Source organism: Juglans microcarpa x Juglans regia, chromosome 5D (assembly GCF_004785595.1).
Source record: "Juglans microcarpa x Juglans regia isolate MS1-56 chromosome 5D, Jm3101_v1.0, whole genome shotgun sequence".
Classification (NCBI taxonomy): Eukaryota; Viridiplantae; Streptophyta; class Magnoliopsida; order Fagales; family Juglandaceae; genus Juglans; species Juglans microcarpa x Juglans regia.
Window position 1 is genome coordinate 13543050 of NC_054602.1, and position 22084 is coordinate 13565133.

A 22084-nucleotide genomic window follows, 5' to 3' on the forward strand; every position below is an offset into this window, starting at 1 on the left:
TTTATCAAGTTTCGTTTTTATCAATTTATGTGTTGTTTTTGTAATATATTTGGGATGACTATATAACTCTTTAAATGTAATTTGTTTTGAATATTTGTATTTAAATTTCTGGTACTTAGATGACTTATTTATATTATCCGCTGCGATTTTTATTGTGCACTCTTGCATGTTGCACACACTTGAGCACATTTCGTTGGGATACGTGACCCGTGTTATCATCATCCTGACGTCATGATTCCCTTATTTTTGTACGTGGGAATTGGGGCGTCACATAAGCTGCATTTAGATGTTGAGCTGAACTCTGCTGAGTTGAATTCTTTATGAATAGTAATGAGTTAAGTAGTGAAAAGAGTTATGTAAGACCCATCTAAACTGAGTTTAAAGTGTGTTTAAATATTAATATGAGTTTAGTATTTTTTATGGAAAATTAAAAAAAGTTGTGAATCTCACGTATAAAGATATTTTAAGTTGAAAAAGGTTGTGAGTCCTATGTGTTAGAATGTTTTGAGTTAGGATGAGTTTAGTAATTTGATAGTTGAGTGTTTAGATGTTACACTCAGTTCAAAATTAGACTGAACTCAGCTGAGCTCAGTAACCAAACAGAGCCTTAGTCATTAAGAAAGTATGTTTTAATAATATTGTGATTTTTTTTAAATATTTAAAAGTATTAAGAAATGATGTAAAAAAGACAAAAAAAAAAATCTTAAAATGCATTAGCGAGAGCCCCAACGGTGGATGTAAACCCACACAATAATATTTATTATTCATACACACTACACACTATTTTTTTTTCCTTTTACCAAATGTGTGATATATAAATGATGAGTAGAAGAATTCAATTAGTTTAAGAATAATAAAACAAAAAAAAAATTAAAAAGAAAAAAAGAAAATATGGTGTGTGATGTGTGTGGATGATAAGTAGCAAAACTTATGTAACATATGAGAATACGCTAATTACTATGAGAGACTAAACAACAGGCATTCTGATTACTATTCTTATTTTTTATTTTTGGCATATAGCATTTTGATTACATGTTTTGTTGATCATCATTCTTATACATCACACATCATACTTAATTTTATTTAATTTTATTTATTTTTTTGTTTTTATTTATTTTGTTATTTTATTCTTTCTAAACTAATTGAATTATTCTACTCATCATCCATACAACATACATTTGGTAAGAGAAAAAAAATATATATATATATATATAGTATGTAATGTGAGAATGATGAGTAGAATTTTTCTTTAACTACCATTCACACAATACATGAAAAAAATTCCTTCATGGTGCTCTTCTACACCTTATTGAATTCATTCTTGAATCAGAACTTTAAAATCAAGGACTTGGAACCCCTGCGATACTTCCTTGGCATCGAAGTGGCAAGATCATCACAAGGGATTCAAATATGTCAACGAAAGTACACCCTCGACATCCTAGCCGACTCGGGGTACCTTGAAACCAAACTAGTCACAGTCCCCATGGATCAGAATCATAAAATTAGCAAAGACTTTCGCTCTCCACTACACGACCCCAGCTCATACCGACGACTAATCGGACACCTCCTTTACCTTACTATCACACACCCACATCAGCTACCCAGTCTAGATCCTCAGCCAATTCATGGCACAACCATCGACCGCGCATCTTGCTGCTGCACACAAAATACTGAAGTACCTGAAAGGCACTCTCGGCCAAGGCATCCTACTTTCTTCTTCTTCCCCACTTCAACTCAGGGGCTACTACGACTCCGATTGGGCCTCCTGCCCAGACACAAGACGATCAGTCACTGGCTACTGCACCCTACTAGGCAACTCCTTGATATCAAAATAAAAAAAAAAGAATGTCGTCTCTCAATCATCTGCTGAGGCCAAATACAGAGCTATGGCAACTGCCTGTTCAGAACTCACTTGGTTAGGGCAACTCCTCTCTGACCTTCAAGCGTCGCATCCTCGAGCCGCACTCCTTCTCTATGATAACCAAGCTGCACTACACATCGTGGCCAACCCAGTCTTCCATGAGCGCACTAAACACATAGAAGTCGACTGCCACCTCATCCGCGACAAAATCCAAGACGGCAGCATTGAAACAACTCATGTTCCCACGCAGTCCCAATTGGCAGACATTTTCACCAAGTCCCTTTCATCCAACGTCATCTCCTCTCATCTCTCCAAGATGGGAATAGTAAATCTCTATTTTCCATCTTGCGGGGAGGTATTGGAACATGATGTTTATCTTCATGCACCAGAGCACGCAACAGATACCACGTATAAAGGAAATCCACATCCTCGCAAAGCAATCAAGCCGCAAGTAGAAAATGGATAACAACTCAGTCCGTTGCATTCCAAGGACCCTCCACTACTCTTCGCATTCCTTAATTTATTAGGTTGTTCCTCCACTACTCTTCGCATTCCTTAATTTATTGGCTAACAACCTGACAATTATATATTCTCTCTCCTTTTTGTTAGACAGTTACGTAGCTTAGCTCTATTTAAACAGCAGGAATATTTCCCTTAATGTAATGCATTTTCTTCTTTACGTGAAATAACATTTCTCTCGAGGACTTCACCTCCTTCCCAGACTTTTGTTTACTTTCTTACACGATGATAAGTATAAGTAACATTACTCAATCAAAACACCAAGTGAATCAGAATATATATAATGTACATGTGCGCAAGCGGGTGATACCTTTTACCCAGTTATCAGCGTCAATGAATGGATGTAATGGGTAAATATCATGCATGCAAGTTGCAAGCATCAGGAAAGAACCGTAACACCACCGGCATCATTGCTACAATTAAAACCTCAATATCACAAAAATCAAAGGGGAGAAAATTTCACCTTCATTTCCAAAAAGTATGATCGATCTCCACCCCCTCCTTCCCTTCTCTCTGTTTGGTTATTCCATGACATCCTGGTAGAGTGATTCACCCAATTTTTAACTCTAGAAATAAAAGTATAAACCACCATTTAGGGTTTATTATTGATATAAAAATAAATATATGCATCTCCTTCGACAATTATGTCGCTAGCCACAAGAAGCTAGCCATCTTCCACTGATAAAAGGACATCATGAGCCAACAAGTACCCGAAAAACAATTTTCATCTTATAAAATAAACACAATCTCTTTCTTCCTGCCAGCAGCCCAAAATATGTAACGAACACCACAGTCCATCAGTGATGAGCCTTGGCTTGATCTTTTTGATGTGACTTTGCCTTCGCCTGGCAACAAAGAGGGGAGAAATATGAGTCATAATTTTCAACATAACTGCAGTATTGAATCTTATTTTTCCATTAGATATCCATTTTTGAAGGAGAAGGATAAGAATAAGGAGAAGAGATTATAAAGGAGGGGAAAAGAAATTTAAAAAACCACAATCATTACAATATAGGTGAGAAAAGACACTTCTGGAAAACAGAATAGGTGTACTTTACAATACAGTTGGTGCAAATTGGAGTGCTGAATACCAGGAGTTTGGAGGTACCATTGCAAAACAGGTGATTGTTTGGGAGATAAATAGTGCATAGCAATAAAACTACAAAATAGCAGTGAACTTGTAAAAGCACCACATGCAAAAATGAAAAGAGAGTTTGCAGCTCTGGAAAATCCGAAAGCTGTAAAAATTATTATTTTTTTATTAGTTGAAATCAGTAAGTATTATAAAGTTTTCAAATTAAATACTGCTGTTTTATGGGGGCCTGGGACATTGTATCCTCTCTTGAAATGGTGCCTAAATAGGCATTATCTTAATTCTGCCAACAGAGCATTATCAAAAGAAAGTTTTAAAATCCACAAAACAATCCTCAATAGACAGACCATTCTTTCGTCTATCCCATCTTTTCCATCCCTTTTCCCTTAGCAACCTAAGTATCTCCACCAACTTAAATTAGCTCCATATCACAATGAATCAACACTATGAATCTTGGATTTAATATCAAGAGCAGTTAAAATGTGAGCACAGCTGCTCTGGCTAGCACAACTTCTAGATCCGGCGCATAATAAGGCAGAGGCCAATTGCTTTTGGTGCTTCAAGCATATAGACCTCCAAGCATGGCCCACTGATATTTTTTTTTATTTTATTTTATGTAGGCATCCAAAAAAAGTGCCAAGAAGAATTTCATAAAAGTCATCAATTGGGCTGCGAATGATGAAGATGAGTTTAACCAGAGATCACAATGATGCCTACATAAAAGTTTTCCATGATGAAGGGTTGCGAATGATGGTGGCTCTTTTTTCTTTTGGTATGGAAGATGAGTTAAACCTTAACAGAGTTCACAATGATGAAGGGCATACCACACAAGGTGTTTTGGCTGAGCAGGAATTCCTGCCTCTCGGTTGGGTTTATCCCAAAAAAGTATTCTAAAAATTAAAGGACTAGCTCCCACTCTAAAAATTAAAATCCATCCTGATCAACAATCTCTATGTTTGGACAAAAGCTCGCAACAGCCCCCAAGTTTCCAGCCTATTAGATTTTGAGAATTTTTTTTTATCCTTCTCTCTCCTTGCTTGTTGGGTGTATCCTTTGGTATACTTCCTATGTACTTGGGTTGCACCCTTCTGTGACTTGAAGAAAATTAGCATTACTAATAAATAAAAAATTATATATAGAGGACAAGGCTAGCCTGCATCTTCTCCCCTTCTTTTACAAATGTTCTCTGAATTTAACATATTCTTTATACATACAATCTCCAATATGTAGACTTGGCTCAACAAAGTGTCATCATGTAATCCAAATGCTCCACCTCCCCTATCCCTCCCCCCAAACCCACTCCTTCCCCACAAATGTACTGTCATCTGTTATCAACTACCAGGATTCATGAATCTTTTTTTGATAAGAAAGTATAAATCAACTACCATGAATCTTAGTTCAAAGTATGTATAAAATGTTATTAGCTGATGTATTGCACCATATACAGCAAAATATCAACCTGCATTCACATTTATACTTATAGTGGGAGTTCACTCGGACAATGTATTCATATTAATACTGATACAGTAAAAAAAATCCGCACTCTTTCTTCCTCTGCCATTATTCACTTTCTTTAATACAAAAGCGCTTTCAAAATATTAAGTAATATATCAATACTTTTGAAGATAAATTATACTATTTTATAGGTTAAAAGAAAATTATCAAAATTTAAAAGGCACAAAATATATACAAATTATGAAAATGGTTTTTTTATCAGTAATAAATAATGAAACTGATTTAGGTGTTTATTAGAAAAGAATAGAGAGAGGTTGTTTACATGTCATATCCTGTTGTATTGATGAAAAATGGATCATGCCAACAAATCGTACCAGTATGTATGGAGTGGAATTAATGCCCCAAACCTTTAAGTTTGTTTTTGTTTTAGAATAAATTAAAAATGGATCTTTTAGAAATGAAATAACTTTAATCTGATATCATAAAAAAAGTAAGCATTCTGCTGACTTCTCAAGAGAAAAAGTAACTTAATTCTCTAAAGGTTATACTGGATGTCAAAAATATATAATTGAATCTTATACAATGTTTATTTTTAACCGAGTGATCTAACTAGACCATAAAACATCATTCAGAAAAAAAAGGTCTCTTCATGTAATGTCTTCCAAAAACCATCCAAAAGAGATCGGAAACTTAAAACATCAATGCCACTCCATACATACTGCTTTAGACCACGGATATCTCCTAAGCTTTCAGCCAACATTTATAAATTTGCAACTTGTAGCAATTTCGCATGCAGATGCGCTAACTAAAGTACCAATTCTTTTGATCGTTAGCTACAGCACCACTTCTACAAACAGTAAAAACAGATCATTCTGGTCTAGATCCAACCAGAGAGGAGCACACATAGCAAAAGCTAAAATTAAGTAACAAGCAGCATTCATTCATGAAAGCACCTTGAGAATCTTAAGCTTCAGGCTTCCATAGACCACGCCGAAAGTGAAGGCTGATGCACGAGCCACCTGCAAAGAATGATGAAATCAGATTTCCGATCTTAAAGTTTCCATTCTCTAAATTCAACTAAACGTAAAAAAAAAAAAAAAAAAAAAAAAAAAAAAAAAAAAACCATTTGACTGTAAGGAAGCACGAAAACACTCCAAACTTAATAGGATCCGAAATAAGATTTGACGAAAAACTGAGAAGAGAAGATTGAAGAAATACCAGGGCGAGAGTGCTGGTGCCAGAATAAGGGCCTGGAGGCGGCGCCATCGGATCTCAGACCGAAAATGGTTGAACTTGACAAGTCACTGTGTAAAGAAACCCTAATCGGATCAAAGTTATGAAACTCCAGTCCTCTCTAGTCTCTAGTCTCTAGTATTTGATCCCCTGTGAATGTGAATCGCGTAGGACGTTCGTGTATAATCGGGTTTATTGAAACTGAGCATGTAGACCCGCACCGTTTTGACCCGTACCATTTGGGCCCAAACTCGAAAGGAATGGCTATTATACTTTTTGATCTCATCTAATCTCATTATCATAATTTTTTTAAATTTTTATATAAAATATAATAAATAATTTAATTTTTTTAAAATTTAAAATAATAATAATAATATTAAAAAATAATATTTTAATAATATTTTATTCAAATTTTAACTTTCATCTAAAATCATCTTATCTCACTATCCAAACGAGATCTTAGAATAATAATAAGCTTACTATCTCCTACAACATTTTTTTTCTAATCCTATCTCCTACAGCATGTTTACTATTACATAATGTATTTGAAACTTTTATTTTTTATTATTTTATTTTAAGTATTTTTTTTAATAACCTTAGTCGTTAAGAAAAAATTAAAATCTCAATAAAAAATCATTTTGTCATTTTCATTTTGAATTTTGTCATTCCTTAATCAAATTTTAACAAGAATCTCAATTTTTAATAAAATCTCAATTTTTTTCATTCCTTAAATCAATTTTTTTAACATCCTATATCATCTGAATTTTTTCATTTTCTCACATCTATGGTTTGGTAACTTAAAATCTCAATATTTAATAAAAATTCAATAATGTGACAGATAAGTTGGTGTGATTGAAAAAACAAAATATAATATAAAAAATAAGAGGTATTCTACTTATCATCTCTACACTACATATTTGCTAAAAGAAAAAAATAAAAATAAGTATGTGGTGTAAGAATGATAAGTAAAATTTCTCAAAAAATAATATTTTCAAAAAAAATCAACCAATACACCTCGATTGTTTATTTAACTACAACTTATAAGTGGCGTATTACTTGAGGTAGGCGTAGGAAGGAAGTTTGGCAATTGTTGAAGGCCATTTCAATTTCTATTGATACTCCTTGGTTGGTTTTTGGGGACTTTAATGAAAGGTGGTAAGGTTCGTTTTGAATGGCAGATGTTGGATTTTCGGGATATCTTAGATTATTGTCATCTCAAAAGTTTAATCACAGCGGGTTCATTATTTACTTGGTCAAATAAGAGGAAATGGGAGGCATTCATACATGAAAGGCATGACAGATTCCTTATTAATCCTGAGTGGCTGACCATTTATCCATCTACAAAGGATAGTAATGTTCCTACTTCATATTTTGTTCATAATTGCTTGATTCTTAATACTATTGGAACTGTGAGTGCAACAAGGATAGGTAGGAAACCTCTTAGATTTGAAAATATGTGAATTAGGGCTGAGGGGTGTGAAGATATAATTTTCAAATCTTGGTGTAGTCGAAATGATGTTGATGATGTAATAAATTTGAGAGAGGCTATTTCCCTGTGTAGTAGTAATTTACATGTCTAGAAATATAAGCAATTTGGTCACATTTAAAAAGAATTGCATGCTAAAAGGGAAAAATTGACTAGGGCAGTAGCAGCCAGCTCCTCATTTAGTTTTTTTGGTGAGGAATATTAAACATGAAATTAATCTGTTATCAGAAAGGGATGAGATGATATGAAAACAAAGATCTCAGGCGTTATGGTTGCATTCAAGGAATCAAAACTCAAAGTTTTCTCATTACAAAACTTCTTAACAAAGGAGTAGAAGTTTTATTGATAAGCTTCTAGACGAAGATGGGTGTTAGAACATGTAATTGTTTTACCATATTTTTCATATTTATTCTCTCTTTCTAACCCAAGAGGCATGAACAATGTACTTGATATAATGCAGTCTAAGATAACTACACCTATGAATGATGTTCTTTTGCAACCATTTTCTATTGAGGAAGTAAAGCAAGCTTTGTTCCAAATGCAACCAATGAAGGCACTTGGTCCATATGTGACGTTTCCCATTTTTTTCCAGAAGTATTGGCATATTATTGACATATTTTATAATAATTAACGCATATTAGTATAATATTGAATTTAATTATAGTCTATATAAGTTCTAGATTTTTTATATGAGTATATATGATCAATTGTGTAAAAGTGTATTTACAAAAGAAATATATATATTATAATTTATTATGTCAAAAATGTATTTATCCTTGATATAAATATATATATATATATATATCAAAAGTAAATTTATATTATTAACTTAATATTAATGTTTATGTTTAAGACTAAAATTTATATATTATATCAAATGTTATATTAAAAGTTATAAGATTAATAGACTTGAATAATAAGACTAAAATTTCATGTTATATTAATTATCAATTTAACATATAGTATATATAATATAATATAAAAAATTATAAATATATATACCGGTTCGGTTTTGATATATATACATATAAATTCTCAAAACTGACTTTATTGAGAATGGGTATTGTATATGATAATATTTGTGATCACTGTAATTTGCAACTTGAAGATAACATCCATCCATTATGTTTGTGTTCCACTGTTAGTTAGGCATGGGTTACTAGATGCAATAAAATTTTCAAGTTGTTGTATGGTGAAAATCCTATTGATGTTTTGTTGTGAGATTTAATGGAATATGGTATGTCTATAGCTCCTACTTTTCTTAATATCTCTTTGGGAAATTTGGAAATATAGAAATCTTGGACTGTTTGAGAATTCTGCCTATACAATTCAAAAAGTTGTTGATAATTATTTTAGAAAAATTTTACTCATCATTCTCACACTATACATAATTTTTTAATTTTTTTTTCTCTTACCACATGTGTGGAATATAGATGATGAATAGAATAATTCAATTAGTTTAGAAAAAATAAAACTAAAAAATATAAAAATAAGTATACTGGTATGTGGAGAATGATGAATAGCAAAACTCATTATTTTAACTATGTTGAAAGTTTCAATTCTATTAAAAACTCTCAGTTGATTGTGAGGAATGAAAATGTACTTATATGGAAACTCCGCCATACAGTAAGGTTAAATTGAATTTTAATAGGGCATTAATTTGAAATATAGACACCACAAGAATTGATGTAATTTAAAGGGATGCTACTAGTAAGGTTTTGTTTGCTTTGAGTAGGAAAGAAGTGACAGAATTTAATGTGAATGATATTGAAGCTTTTAGGAGTTTGCAGATGATCTTTCATTTAGGTATTTCTGGTTTGATATTGGAAGGAGATTCTTTGACTGCTATTAATGCTATCAAATCCAAGAACTGATTTTTTTTTTTTTTTAATAGGAACCTTTGTTAATAGAACTTCTAAGATTTCAAGATTATGAGTTTCTTCATGTTGGTATTCAGGATAATGAAGTTGCACATTTGCTAGCGCAACATGCTAAGATATTGGTTGATGATATAGCTCAATGGTGGCATTCTTTTCCAGAAATTGTTTTGAATAGGGTTTGATAGATGTTGATATGTAATTGTCATTTGTACATAATTTGTAATTGTAAGATCGGATGTCATTGTAATTTGTTCATGGTTTTCCAAGTATGAATGAAGTCTAACTTTTATAAAAAATAAAATTTAATACATTAATCATCATTGATGGGAATGCTTTTATCATGGATTTGGTCATTTTAGTCTCACGTACCAATCTGGTATGTCTTAAATGAAGGCAAATTAGTAATGATATAAACACGAACTTTTTTTTTAATTATTATTATTATTAATGTCTGGCTACTAAGATGTTTCAATTCGCCAGGTTGTCTCTTGCCTGCCCATGGATTCAGCAGCAGTTTGAAAGATTGACCTATTCGGGAATCTCCGGATCTACGCTTATTTTCAACTCTCCGAAGCATTTCGTCGCTTACTACGCCCTTCTTCGTCTCTAGGTGCCTAGGTATCCACCGTAAGCCTTTCCTCGTTTGAACCTCGCCCTTACTTAGAAAAATAAGTCAATAAAAAATCATTTCAATCAGTAAGAAACTCAAATGAAAATGATATTTGTAATTGTAAAGTGTACAAATACTGCATAATTCTTTTGAAAAAATTTGAGTAAATATGAGATTTACATGAAAAAAATTAGTTTTTTAATAGTTAATCTCACTCATTTTTAAAAGAATTACGCAACGCTTACGCATTCCACAACTTTATCTGACATTACTTAATTCAAATTTCCTTTTTCTAGAATTAACTTTAGCTCAAAATCAATAACCCCCTAATCCAAATTGTATAATAACAGGTGCCAATAATCAAGTTCATGAGATCCTTCAAGTTGGTATCGAGTCCCAAGTTTGTGTAGCGTCACTTTTTATTTATTTATTTGTTACTTTTCATAGTTATAGTAACACTTAATAATGGATTTACTTTAGTTATATAATTATGATATATGTTTCTCATGAGTCATTCGTATTTACTTTGTCACTCATTTCCGGAATCAAGACGTCAACAACATTCATAGATATTATAAATATGAAATATTTAAATTTTCATGTATTCGAATATATATTAGGTACTAGAAATAAGCAAATTGTCAATTATCATAATAGATATATAAGATATTTTGATTATTTCATTAATATTTAGGGTCAAATTGTCACTAAAAACTTGTGCATGTATTATTAAGAATTTTTTAATAAAATTGCATACCATAAAAGATGTATAATATAAACGGGTTAGTTGGGTCATCCTGTAGGTTCCTCGAGTTGAAAATGATCCAATTAATAATCAAGTTAATTGAGTTTATGTTAAATTGACTCGAGTTAAATTATTTTCTATCCTAATTCTATTATCATGTGTCGGATTTATATTGAATTTGCGGATTGAGGCCTGAGCCATATTTGACGAGATTATATTGATTTATTTTATCTACAATAAAAATTATTTTCCAACTTATTCCAATGTATGCAAAATTCCACTCGACCATTTTAATAGAGATGTTATCTAGGATTGGGCTCCGACTTCGACGGAGTCGGAGTGCTTGTTTCCGACCTCCGACTCCGACAAGAGTCGGAGCCAAATTGGAGCTCCGACTCCGACTCCGAATTGGAGTCGGAGTCCGACTCCGATTCCGACATAAGATCGGAGCTCGACGTGCGCTCGACGTGGCGCTCGAACGGAACTCTTTCAGAGAGGTTCGCTCGACTTCTGCTCGACATGTCTCTCGAGCGAACCTCTCTGGAAGAGGTTCGCTCGACTTCCGCTCGACATGTCGATTGAGCCAATGTTTAACACAACGTGTGCTCGACTTGCGCTCGACACCTCGCTCGAGCGCAAGTGTACAGTAAAAAAAATTTCGGAGTCGGAATCGGAGTTTCTTGGAGCTCCGACTCCGACTCTGACTCCGAATAGATATTCGGAGCTACTCCGATTTCCGACTCCGAATTCCGATGACTCCGACGAAGTCATAGTCGGAGTCGGAGTCGGAGCGGAAGTCGGACGGATTTGGAATTTTCAAAATTTCGCACACCCCTAATGTTATCCCATCCCCATAGGGGTGGGTGAGTTTGGTCCCCGGCCCTGTCTTGTAGGGGCGGGTGATCTCGTCAGAATACATGGCTGATGGATTGACCTATAGGTTCTTTGCCCACTTGTGGTTGTGAGCGATCAATTGCATCGACGGAGATGTGAGTGATCGACAACGACAAGAGTGACAGAAATAAAAATAATGGTGAGAGAACTATTATTATAGAGACATGAGTGACCAATTCTTATCTGAAGGTTGAGAGTGGAAATTGAGCAATGGCGACAAGCTACAACCACGACAATGACACAGTGGCTACTGAAGCTCAAAGAGACTCATAGAGCATTAGAGAGATGTAAGAGATGGGAGAAAATGAGAAATATATTTATACTGCTTTCTTAATTATTAAGTAAAAAAAATAAAAAAATAAAAAGAGTAGTACATGAATGATAGGAAGAAGTAAGGCTATCATTGTCCTTTATGTTATGCATACTTGGTCTAAATGAAATTGTTTATAGAGTTTTTTTAACTTCCTAAACGACGTCATATATATATATATATATATACACATAAAATATAAAATATAGTATATATATTGAGCCGGGCAGGCAGGTAAAAAGAGCAGGCCCAACCCGGCAGCCGTCCATCCGCCGTATGCAAGTGGATGCCCTTGCCCACCTTAGGTGGGGGCCGAACAGATGGGCCGGCCCGGATGCGAAGCCCATGCCTTGATTTTAAGATGGAAATTGGGCCCATGCCTACATTTTAAGATGGAAACTTACGCAAAAACTCACTTTTCATTTCATTTTCCTTTTTTTACTGTTCACGAGAAACTTCCAACTTTCTACCTTCCAACCAAATATACACGAAGCAGTACTCATCGTTGATAGGAGTTCTTTTCATCTTGTCAATGACCAAACGGTGACGATCAGAGAAAAGAAACCTCGCGACAAAATACTGGTTTTTGAGGAGAAAATCGCAGCGGCAGCGAGGATGGGAGCATCGAGTTCGACGGACCAGAAGGTGTCGACTGATCAACGAGAGGTCGAAACCTTAGCGGCTTCTACAGGAGCTCTTCCTATGCTACAGCAAGCTTTTTCCAGGCTTGCCGATCCTCAATCAAATGCAGTTCCCCTCAAAAGCTTGCAGGTACAATAACACTACGGACATCTAAACCTTGCAGCCCGGAATTCAATTCAATTCCCTATTCTATCATCTATGCCTCTATCATCTTTCTTCATGCAAGAACTCTTTCCAAGGAAAGCCGAATTATTGGGTCTTATGCGCTCGATTTGGCTGCCGCGGGAGCCGATGAAAAGTGAATGGAAAAGAAATCTTTGGACTTTACTTTTGTTCTTCGGGAAAATGAAAACTCGAATCAACTTAGCCGAATTGTTGCATTTGTATGGTTTCAATGGAGTTTCAAAGGCTGGCTATGTTTGGTTTTCACTCTTTTTCAAAATTTCTGAAAAAATAAATCAACTTCACTCCAAACATTTAGATTCTTTTGTTTCCTCCTTTTTGTTTTCTTCAACACTGGTTTATTTTTGTCTATTGAACTTAACGGCCTCATTATAGGTCCCAGGGTTTTTCGTTTTGTTCTAATATAGAAACTCAATGGTTACAGCAATGCTTCTGCTTAGCTTATGAAAACCTGATCTCTGAAGCACCCAAGATGCCCGGTACCTTCCTTGTGTTTTTGGATAATCTCAGCTCATCCATTGTTGACGTATTTTTCATGCCCCAGAAAGGGGGAGTAAGTTGGGTCGAGTTTGTTAGAGGTTATGTTAAGTGCTGTGGAAGGATGTCGGCATCAATGTCACTTAATACATTACTTAAAGTGTATGCTGCGACGGTGACAAAAGCGGGTCTTCCTTTGAAACTGGAGTTTGAATCTGATGAGGCTGACTGTAAGATAAACGGTTCACTTTTGGCAAGCGATGTGCATATGCTTCTTTGGATGTGTTGGACTATGTCGTGGGATGTCAGAACATCGAGAATTTCCCAGGCAAAAGCAAATCTATGTCTTCCGGACATCAGTCATCTGGTATTATCAGCTGTCACATCGTGTACTGAAGTTGGCAGTGGCTTGAATGTGTGGTATTGTGATGTCTTAGGCTTGGAGGTTCAACTTCCTGTCGGTAAGTTTCTGACATGGGCTATTAAAACGGCACCGTGCCTCCCGGATTGCTTGACACAATTTGTCCATGCGAGACTCCAAAACTTTCGAGCTGCAGAGGTATTTCTCTCTTTTGAGTTTGAAAATTAATGGCCTTCATGAGTCCGTCCATCTATATGCGGTAGCATTGTGCATATGATCATTTTGTTTATTGAAAGATATTCTTTTTTTTTACAAGTATCAAAACATATTTCTCTTTAAACCTTCTTAAATACCACAACTTCCAATTTGGCTTGAGATTTCAATGGAGTATAAAAAAAGGAGTTTAATGGTGAGTCAATGCTTGGTGTTTGGTCCCAAGGGGATGGGAAGAGTCAAACTAGTGATCTCCACTTCATGGGGCCATAGTAAACCAAGCAGTTTATGCCAGTTGCCACTCTGAAACTGCTAAGCATAATTATATCCCATGAGCTTTCTTTGCTATGATCATTATGTAGTAAACCACACACACACACATTATATATTATTTGATTAGAAGGAATCCTTGGACCAATGTTTTTTCTTAATCTATTTCAGACTGAATGTGCTTCTTCAAGTTCGTCAGTAGGAGATCTTTCCTCAACTAAGACATGCAGTTCTTTCCTTTTAACCCGGGGAAGGGCATGGGCAATTTCCCTTACACTCAGAAGTACCATAAGTGAAGAGATCTCACAAGTTTGCTTTCCAAGCACTGGTGATGGAACACATGAAAACCTACTTTATCAGTTTGTCATCTTACTCATTGATCTTACTTTACTCAACTGTTGCCTATCACATGTTATGCTGGTTGACATTGTTAATGGTCTATGGAGGTCCTCAAATATGAATTGTCATCCTCTTGGGAAATTAAATTGCTTTAGCATTTCTTACTTGATTGTTGCCTGAGGTGTTATTTAGTTTTGCTTGTCCAGATTCTGTCAGATAAGTAAACTTCTGTCCTTAGTATGGCTGGCAATAACATGCAGCCACTTGGTACTTATGGTGTTCACAATTTGTTATTTCAAAAACCAAGTTTCACTTTAGAACCTAAGTTTTTAGCTCCTGTTAAAATATAATTGTTGTTCATGGTGCAGATTTCCACATTATATTCATCACTTCTGCATTTTGTGGCTATGACTTTTCATAAGTCGTTACTTATATATAAAAAAAAGACAAGTTTTTCTATTCTATTTAACACCCTTTAAGCTTATTCTTTTCTACCACAAATTTTATTGTTCTTTTCTTTCCTTAATAATTCATTAAAAAGTGAGATGAAATCATTAAGTTGACTATGATATCATCCTTTATACATCTAGATGCAAAGGCATATGCAGAATTTCTTCTTTAGCATTTGCTACTGTTCTGTAGGTCATCTCTTCATGGGAGAGGCTTGAACAGATTCTGGTCTAATATTGAAGGATACAAAGGTCCAGTGCTGATGTTGATTTCTGCAAGTTCAGGAGATGCAAATGAGAGTGGCACCAATCTTAGGAAATGGATTGTAGGTGCACTTATGCAGAATGGGTTTCAAAATGGGGATCTGTTCTACGGAAGCTCTGGATGTTTGTATGCCATAAGTCCAGTCTTCCATGTGTTATCGTCAACTGGTATGTGACATAGAGGGAGTGTGAAGGGGGATCATTTCCTTTCTCTTTTTTCTCCTGCAAAATTGCTTGCATCCAATTACTTAAGTAACCATTGACAGGAAAGGACAAGAACTTTGTATATAGCCACTTGCATGCTACTGGTAAAATATATGAGCCAAAGCGAAAACCTGTCGGAATTGCTTTTGGAGGAACCATGGGAAATGAGAGAATCTTTGTGGATGAAGATTTTTCTAGAGTCACGATTCGCCATCATGCCATAGACAAAACTTACCAACCCGGTTCCCTCTTTCCAGATCAGGTATAATTGTAATGCTGCAATGACTTATGCCCGCCCTTAGAGTTTGATACCAATATTGCCTTAAATCAAGTGATGTTTTGTATAGGATTTTTACCTGTGATCACTATTATGTGACTTATGTCTGACTTGCCTACCATTTTGTTCCTAGTTTTCAACCTGAATTTTATATATTCGAAAGAAATTTGACTGCTCATTCATGATATTGTAATTATTATTTTTTATTGCTGATCTTATATTTTTTCTTGTGAACTGATGTGATTAGAATATCCTATCATGCACCGAATGGATCTTGAATAGAAATTCATAAAATAAGCGTGATCTTGGAAGCTATGCGATCTTTGTGTTAGCAAATGCCACTTATACCACTTGCAAAGCTTCACTCTGTAAGATGAGATGTGAATTGGTGTATTTCAGGGTTTCCTGCCTGTGGAAGCTTTGATTTCAGAAGTAGAAGTTTGGGGATTTGGTGGGAAAGGGGCAAAGGATGTGCAACATTCATATAAGAAGAGAGAAGAGCTGTTCACCGAGCAAAGACGAAGGGTAACCTATTTATATCAGCTTAAAGGATGTTATATGGTTTTGAATATAGGATTTTAAAGTTGAATGTAAATGGCAATGATACTATGTTTATTTGCTTCTCTCGCAGGTTGACATGAAAACTTTTGCAAGTTGGGAAGATTCACCTGAGAAGATTATGATGGACATGATATCAGACCCCAATGCAGTTCGACGGGAAGATCGTTAAATTCTACTGCACATGTTTAAGCATAATTTTGACACTGTTACTTTTTGGCTGTTTAGTGTTGTATTAGTATTTAGAAGAGGTGAATTGGGCAAATGATTTTCTCGAGTCTAAAGAAAATTCTATGGGAGAGACTGGCCATAAGTTTCGTAGAGCGATCTTGTTACGTAGCTTATGTAAATGTTGTATAGTGTTGTAGATTTATTGTATTGTGCTTACATCAATTTCTCAGTATCATGCTTAGAAGTATAAACAATGTTAAAGATCATAAGAACTCTGAAACCTATCATACTTAAAAGAACTTTTTTCTTCTTTTCTAAAGAAAGAGGATGGATAATTGAGACACCCACACAAGATGGTTGGTGTCATCAAGTTTGATGGAGATTAACTGGAAAGTACATTTCGACTGAATCATTAACTAGAGATCGTACATATAAGCAAAACCTTGAACTATATATATTCTAAACCACCTTCATCCATACATAACAACCAGATGATTTTGCAGTTCGTTGAATTGATCATGATCACAAAGTTCTTAGGTTCAAAGTAACTATAGTAGTAGTGAAACATATATAATATCAGTATCCATAACTTTTTATGGATCTTATCCTGCAACTGCACCCGTTATCTCCCTCTTCAGAGCTGGGCTAAACGGCGGATATCGATCGGGTAAGCGTCCGATGCAGATTGAGCACTATAAGCTCTTCTTCCCACAATTGTATTCCCTGCCTCAGTTGGATGAAAAGCATCCCAAAAGAGATACTCATTCCTGTTTTGGCATGGAGTTTGATAAGGTAGACATGTGATTTGCCCATTGTTCCTCCCTACACCGCAGCACCCAGCATTTATTACCCTAAAACCTGCATGCAGTTTGCCAAATAAATGCAACCATGAATACCTAAACAATGTCACCTTTTTTTTTTTTTTTCACTTTTCAGCTTCAACTAAAGCAAATGTTTTTACCAAAAGATGAAGGGCTGGTTATTATGTCTTGGAAAATCCCATAAGCGTCTATATAGATCAATCTTGCGTCTGCTAGATTGTTGTTGAGATCATTGACAAGAGATTTCAACTTGTTGTTGAAGATTTGGTTGGCAGAATTGATTCTTTGTACACATGTTGAACCGTCCTGACTATTTTGAGCCAATTCATTTGGACTGCAGCCTATTTGACCAACTCCAAACAAGACCATTTTCCTTGCTCCATAGTTATACATGTTCTGTACAACAAATCATTTCAAAAGAGTTTTGTTGGAATGAATGACTAAAAAAGGCAGCTTTTTTGCAAACTAACAATCAGAGAAATATGGAACTGACCCTGATTTGCTCTGAATATTGTTGAATAAGAACATCAGCGTATTGTTCAGGTGTATACTGTCTGCTACTAGAGTAGTATTGGGGCATGAAATAGTTGTTAAGGTAGTCATTGCTGCCCAATCCAACTGAGTATATACACTTGCTTAGATACTGTGCTGCCGAATCTTCATCCCCAAGTAAGTTCACCACTTGGGAGACTGTGTTTTGGTAATTTCTCACCTGCCCACTGAAGCTAATCCGGCCTCCCTGCACAATTTTAAGGGATTGTATATATATATATATATATGAGTGAACCACAACATAGAAGGAATGAAGCCAATAAATGAAATGACAATGAAAATGGGGGCAAGAAATCTTAGGTACCAGTTGCCGCCCAGTTTCCTCTCTAATTCCAGCTGCTGCTGATGCATAGTTCACTCCTTTCAGTATTTCTTGGCCTCTTGCACTCACATAGGGAGGTATGTAATCATCGAAGCCTAAAAGCTCAGCTGTAGATGGAAAAGTCGTTTAGTTTTCTTGCATAGTTTTGCTAAATATTTTTCACTACCACAATCTACTTGTTCTCCTTTCCCCCCTTTAAAGATCTTGTGAAAGAAGGTAAAGGTGGCAGATTCCATGCAGGCACTCAAACCATGTGCAACGAAATTAATATGCTCCAGATACTCTGCACAAGATATGATACGAAAAATCCTTCTTCTGCTTCTTCTTTTGTTTGCATGTTAAACTACTCTGTTAGATTGGAAAGAGAAGAGAGACATGCTTCCATGAAATGTGCTTTGTCGCACCTATTTCTTTTTTGGACCACAAGGAATTGAACTAACTAAAACGACAATCCAAACTCTGCTCTCTTCAAGCAATAAGACTGCATATATGTACCCAATAAAAACAGTTCTCTCTTCTTCTTCTTCTTCTTCTTTTTTTTTTTTCACTCTATAAAATCAATTCAAAACTAGAAACAAATAAATCAGTAGGAGAAAAGGATGTCTAGTTGGGATGTACAGATATTCTCAGGGCTGTTAGACAATTTGACTTTTCCCATGGCCTTTTGATTAGCTTATTGGAACTCTTTTCTTTCGCACTTTAATACAACTAATGGACAATGTCTTTCTCTGGGAAAAAACATAATCTGGGGTTGAATTGTCAGTGTTCGGCACCCTTTAATACGAATAATTTAATATTTCGTTTTCTAAAGACAAGAAAACATAAAATTGTAGTCTCCTTGAGCAGGGAACTGCCTTTTTCATAATAATGATGAGGCTGATAGTTGCTACTGTGTCTCCATAGCAATAGCTACCTTATAAAGAAGAGTATTTAGCTGAATTTTCCATAAATAACACTTCAGAAAGAGCCACATATCTGTCACAAATTGGTGAAATAAAGGTGTCGTGAATCATGCATATATTAATGTGAAGTTCCACGTCGAATAAAAACAACTGTGAGTGATACATGCATGCATACACGGACACACACCACATCTATATATATATATATATGATTAGGTCTAACTTTGGAGAGAAATTAAACTAGCTCACCAATAACATCAACAGTGGTTTTTCCATTGGAGAACCTTCCGGTGGGTCCAGCGGGGAAATCAATCCCATAAGGCCTGTAGTTCGCTTTAGCCAATGACTGGAGTTGGTTGTTATTGCCATTATCCACCAAGGAGTCCCCAAATATGAAGTAGCAAGGTACTTGAGGCTCTGCTCCTGCCAGCTTGCACCATATATTCAACACAAAAACCAGCACACACATCACACCCATTTTCTTAAGCTCCCTCGCCATTGAAACAAGCTGTAGAAAACAAAATAAAACAAAAACTCCGAGGAACTAGAAGGGATCGTATAATACCCGATTAGGTGTTTGTTATGTGTGTGTTTGTGAGGGAGAGAACGAGTAATTTAAAGGCTAGGTATATAGAAGTATATATAGTGGAGGGGAGATAGAAAAATTGTTTGAGGAGAAGGCTTGACCATGGTTTTGCTTTTACAGTTGAGGGAGTTAGATAGAAGCATTAACTTCACGCGGATGTAATGTGGGACTGTGTGGCAAAGGACGGCACTGACACAGTACCTCTCTTTGCTCATTTAGCCCTTGCATGTGGGTTTGCACTGGATTACACTATGGGATTGGGATTTTGAAATTTGTTCTGTGTTTAAAGTGATTTAATAGCAAAAGATCTTGTCGGTACCCCATAATCATGCAACGAGGGCCATCTATATATCTAGCTATATGCAATCACAAATAAATATGGAAAATGAAAGAAGAACAATAAATTATATTGCAGTGTCGGTTTTAGTTTAGTCTTCTAATTAGTAAGACGTAGCTAGGTAGATTATTTTGGCGAGTTTTTGCTGCTATCAGAAGGTACAGCAGTTTTTCATTGAACTGCTTCATCACTTTATTTATCCCTATATATTTTGTACCTTTTTCAAAGTAATGGAGATATCAGATAAGCATGTCTCTTGAGACTATATATAACATTTCAAAACACTTAAGATCGAGTTTATGCTTGTGAGCTTAAAACTTGTTTATATATATATATATATATATATATATATATTATATGTTAAGTCAGCCCCTCATTTTTTGTGGAATTAATATATAATTATCTGGTATGTGTATAATATATACTGTAACTCCTAGATCTTAATTTTTACTGCTATTACTTGCCAAACTCAAACATTTTGAAATATCAGTACTAAGAGAAAGATCAATACCCTGACAGGCACTACGTACCGAGTGTATGCCTTTCCGAAAGTGATGATCATCAGTCATTCGATCTTTCTGGTTCACTTGATCAGTGCATGTGTGTTAAACTAGCTAGCTAGCTTGGATATTTTCCAATACATATGGCTGTCATTATCAAGATATATGCATATCATGATGACACATTATCAAAATATTAGTGCTTAAAAACAAAAAAGTTTTGGTCGACCTAAGGATCATGAATAACGGTAACGCATTTCTCTTTTTTTGAGATGAATATTAATGATGGTAACACTTGCACGCAATAAATAGGTAGAGCCAATGACATCTTTGGATCCTTTTTTTTGGGTTGACTTTCTGACTCTCACTTCAATGCATGTTAGAAAACCGATCGACTAAGAAACGTGTTTATGGCGTGAAAGTTGGGAAAATCAATATATTGAATCAACGGCTGAAAAACAAGATCATTTTGCTACAAATTAATCCAACAATAATATTGTAGCAGTAGTTGTAGTACTATATATGATCTAGCTGGCACAGCTTATATATGCATAACATGCAGAAACCAACCATGCATATATATTGTATGCATAAATGGTTGTGGGGCTAGCAAAAATAAATGTTGTTTTGGCAAAGTCAAATGCCGAGTAATATGGGTCGATCTGCATTAATTCTGCATACGTAGACGACCAAACTATGCACAGTTAAGGCATTGGCCTCCAACATCATTAATATTCAAACTAGGAAAAGTTCAACTCAGTTGGTTCATACAAAGCTGTCCTCATTGACCTAGAACCGTACGTACGCGACGTCGGTGGCAACGTGTGTAACAAATACGCTAGCTCTAAGAATTACTTCACTAAAATAGGTCAATGTGGGAAAGAACTTTAAAGGACAATGGAAAATGTTCCTCTAGTATATTTCATATTGCAATTAGCAATTGCAAAACATAAGGATTGCCAATACCTACCATTACCAAAGACATTCTATGGCTTTTATGTGACTCGACTTAATGGGTTGATCCCTAATCATATAGGAAGCAGTCTCTTCTCTAAGCTTACCATATTCACCCCCTTTTACACGGTGGAAAAGACTGCTTTTTAACACATTTTCAATGTAAAATTAATTTCCAAACAATATGATGATGACAATGTTTTTGTATGTATACCTAGATCTATGCAAACAACGAGACGACAAGGTAACTAATCCTCTCTCTCTCTTTCTCTCTCTCAATGTATATCAAACCCTTCAATTTTGGTACCAGTTAGAGAGTGAAATGAGCTCCTCCCTCTCTGTTTCTCCCCACAGGCCCAATGGTCATTCTTTATCAAGCCTTTTTATATTTGTTATTTTTTTTTTTCTTTAGGATGAAAACGGATTGATGATCTATATTTTGCCTTTCGGCCATTTCCAGTCGACACGGGCCCGATTAGGGCTGTGCAGGTAACTCGAAAATTTGTTGGACTCGATTAAAATGGCCCGATCCAACCCGAAGTTTATCGGGTTATTTGTGATTGGGTCTCTAACCCGACTAATCAACGAGTTTACATTTTGGTTTCAACTCGTTCGA

General features: G+C 35.3%; 2 protein-coding genes and 1 long non-coding RNA gene across 3 annotated transcripts; 1 reads left to right on the top strand and 2 right to left on the bottom strand.

Annotated features, from left to right (window-relative positions):
- Window positions 1-2956: 2956 nt before the first annotated feature.
- LOC121266547 lies at window positions 2957-6337 on the bottom strand. The gene is made up of 3 exons (XR_005940826.1): window positions 6147-6337; window positions 5882-5947; window positions 2957-3225 (listed from the first exon to the last, which is right to left on the bottom strand). It is a non-coding gene; the product is annotated as an uncharacterized LOC121266547 (long non-coding RNA).
- A 6167-nt stretch (window positions 6338-12504) lies between these two features.
- On the top strand, window positions 12505-16716 carry LOC121265253. The gene is made up of 7 exons (XM_041168812.1): window positions 12505-12857; window positions 13336-13947; window positions 14404-14591; window positions 15214-15452; window positions 15551-15750; window positions 16165-16290; window positions 16397-16716. The coding sequence occupies exons 1-7, from the start codon at window positions 12702-12704 to the stop codon at window positions 16493-16495; spliced, it is 1620 nt and encodes a 539-aa protein (XP_041024746.1). The 5' UTR covers window positions 12505-12701; the 3' UTR covers window positions 16496-16716.
- Window positions 16717-16876: 160 nt separating this feature from the next.
- LOC121265254 (GDSL esterase/lipase At5g45670-like) lies at window positions 16877-19717 on the bottom strand. Its single transcript, XM_041168813.1, has 5 exons — window positions 19341-19717; window positions 18172-18296; window positions 17809-18054; window positions 17456-17711; window positions 16877-17352 (listed from the first exon to the last, which is right to left on the bottom strand). Exons 1-5 carry the CDS (start codon window positions 19588-19590, stop codon window positions 17129-17131), a joined length of 1101 nt encoding a protein of 366 aa, XP_041024747.1. The 5' UTR covers window positions 19591-19717; the 3' UTR covers window positions 16877-17128.
- Between the last annotated feature and the right edge of the window lie 2367 nt (window positions 19718-22084).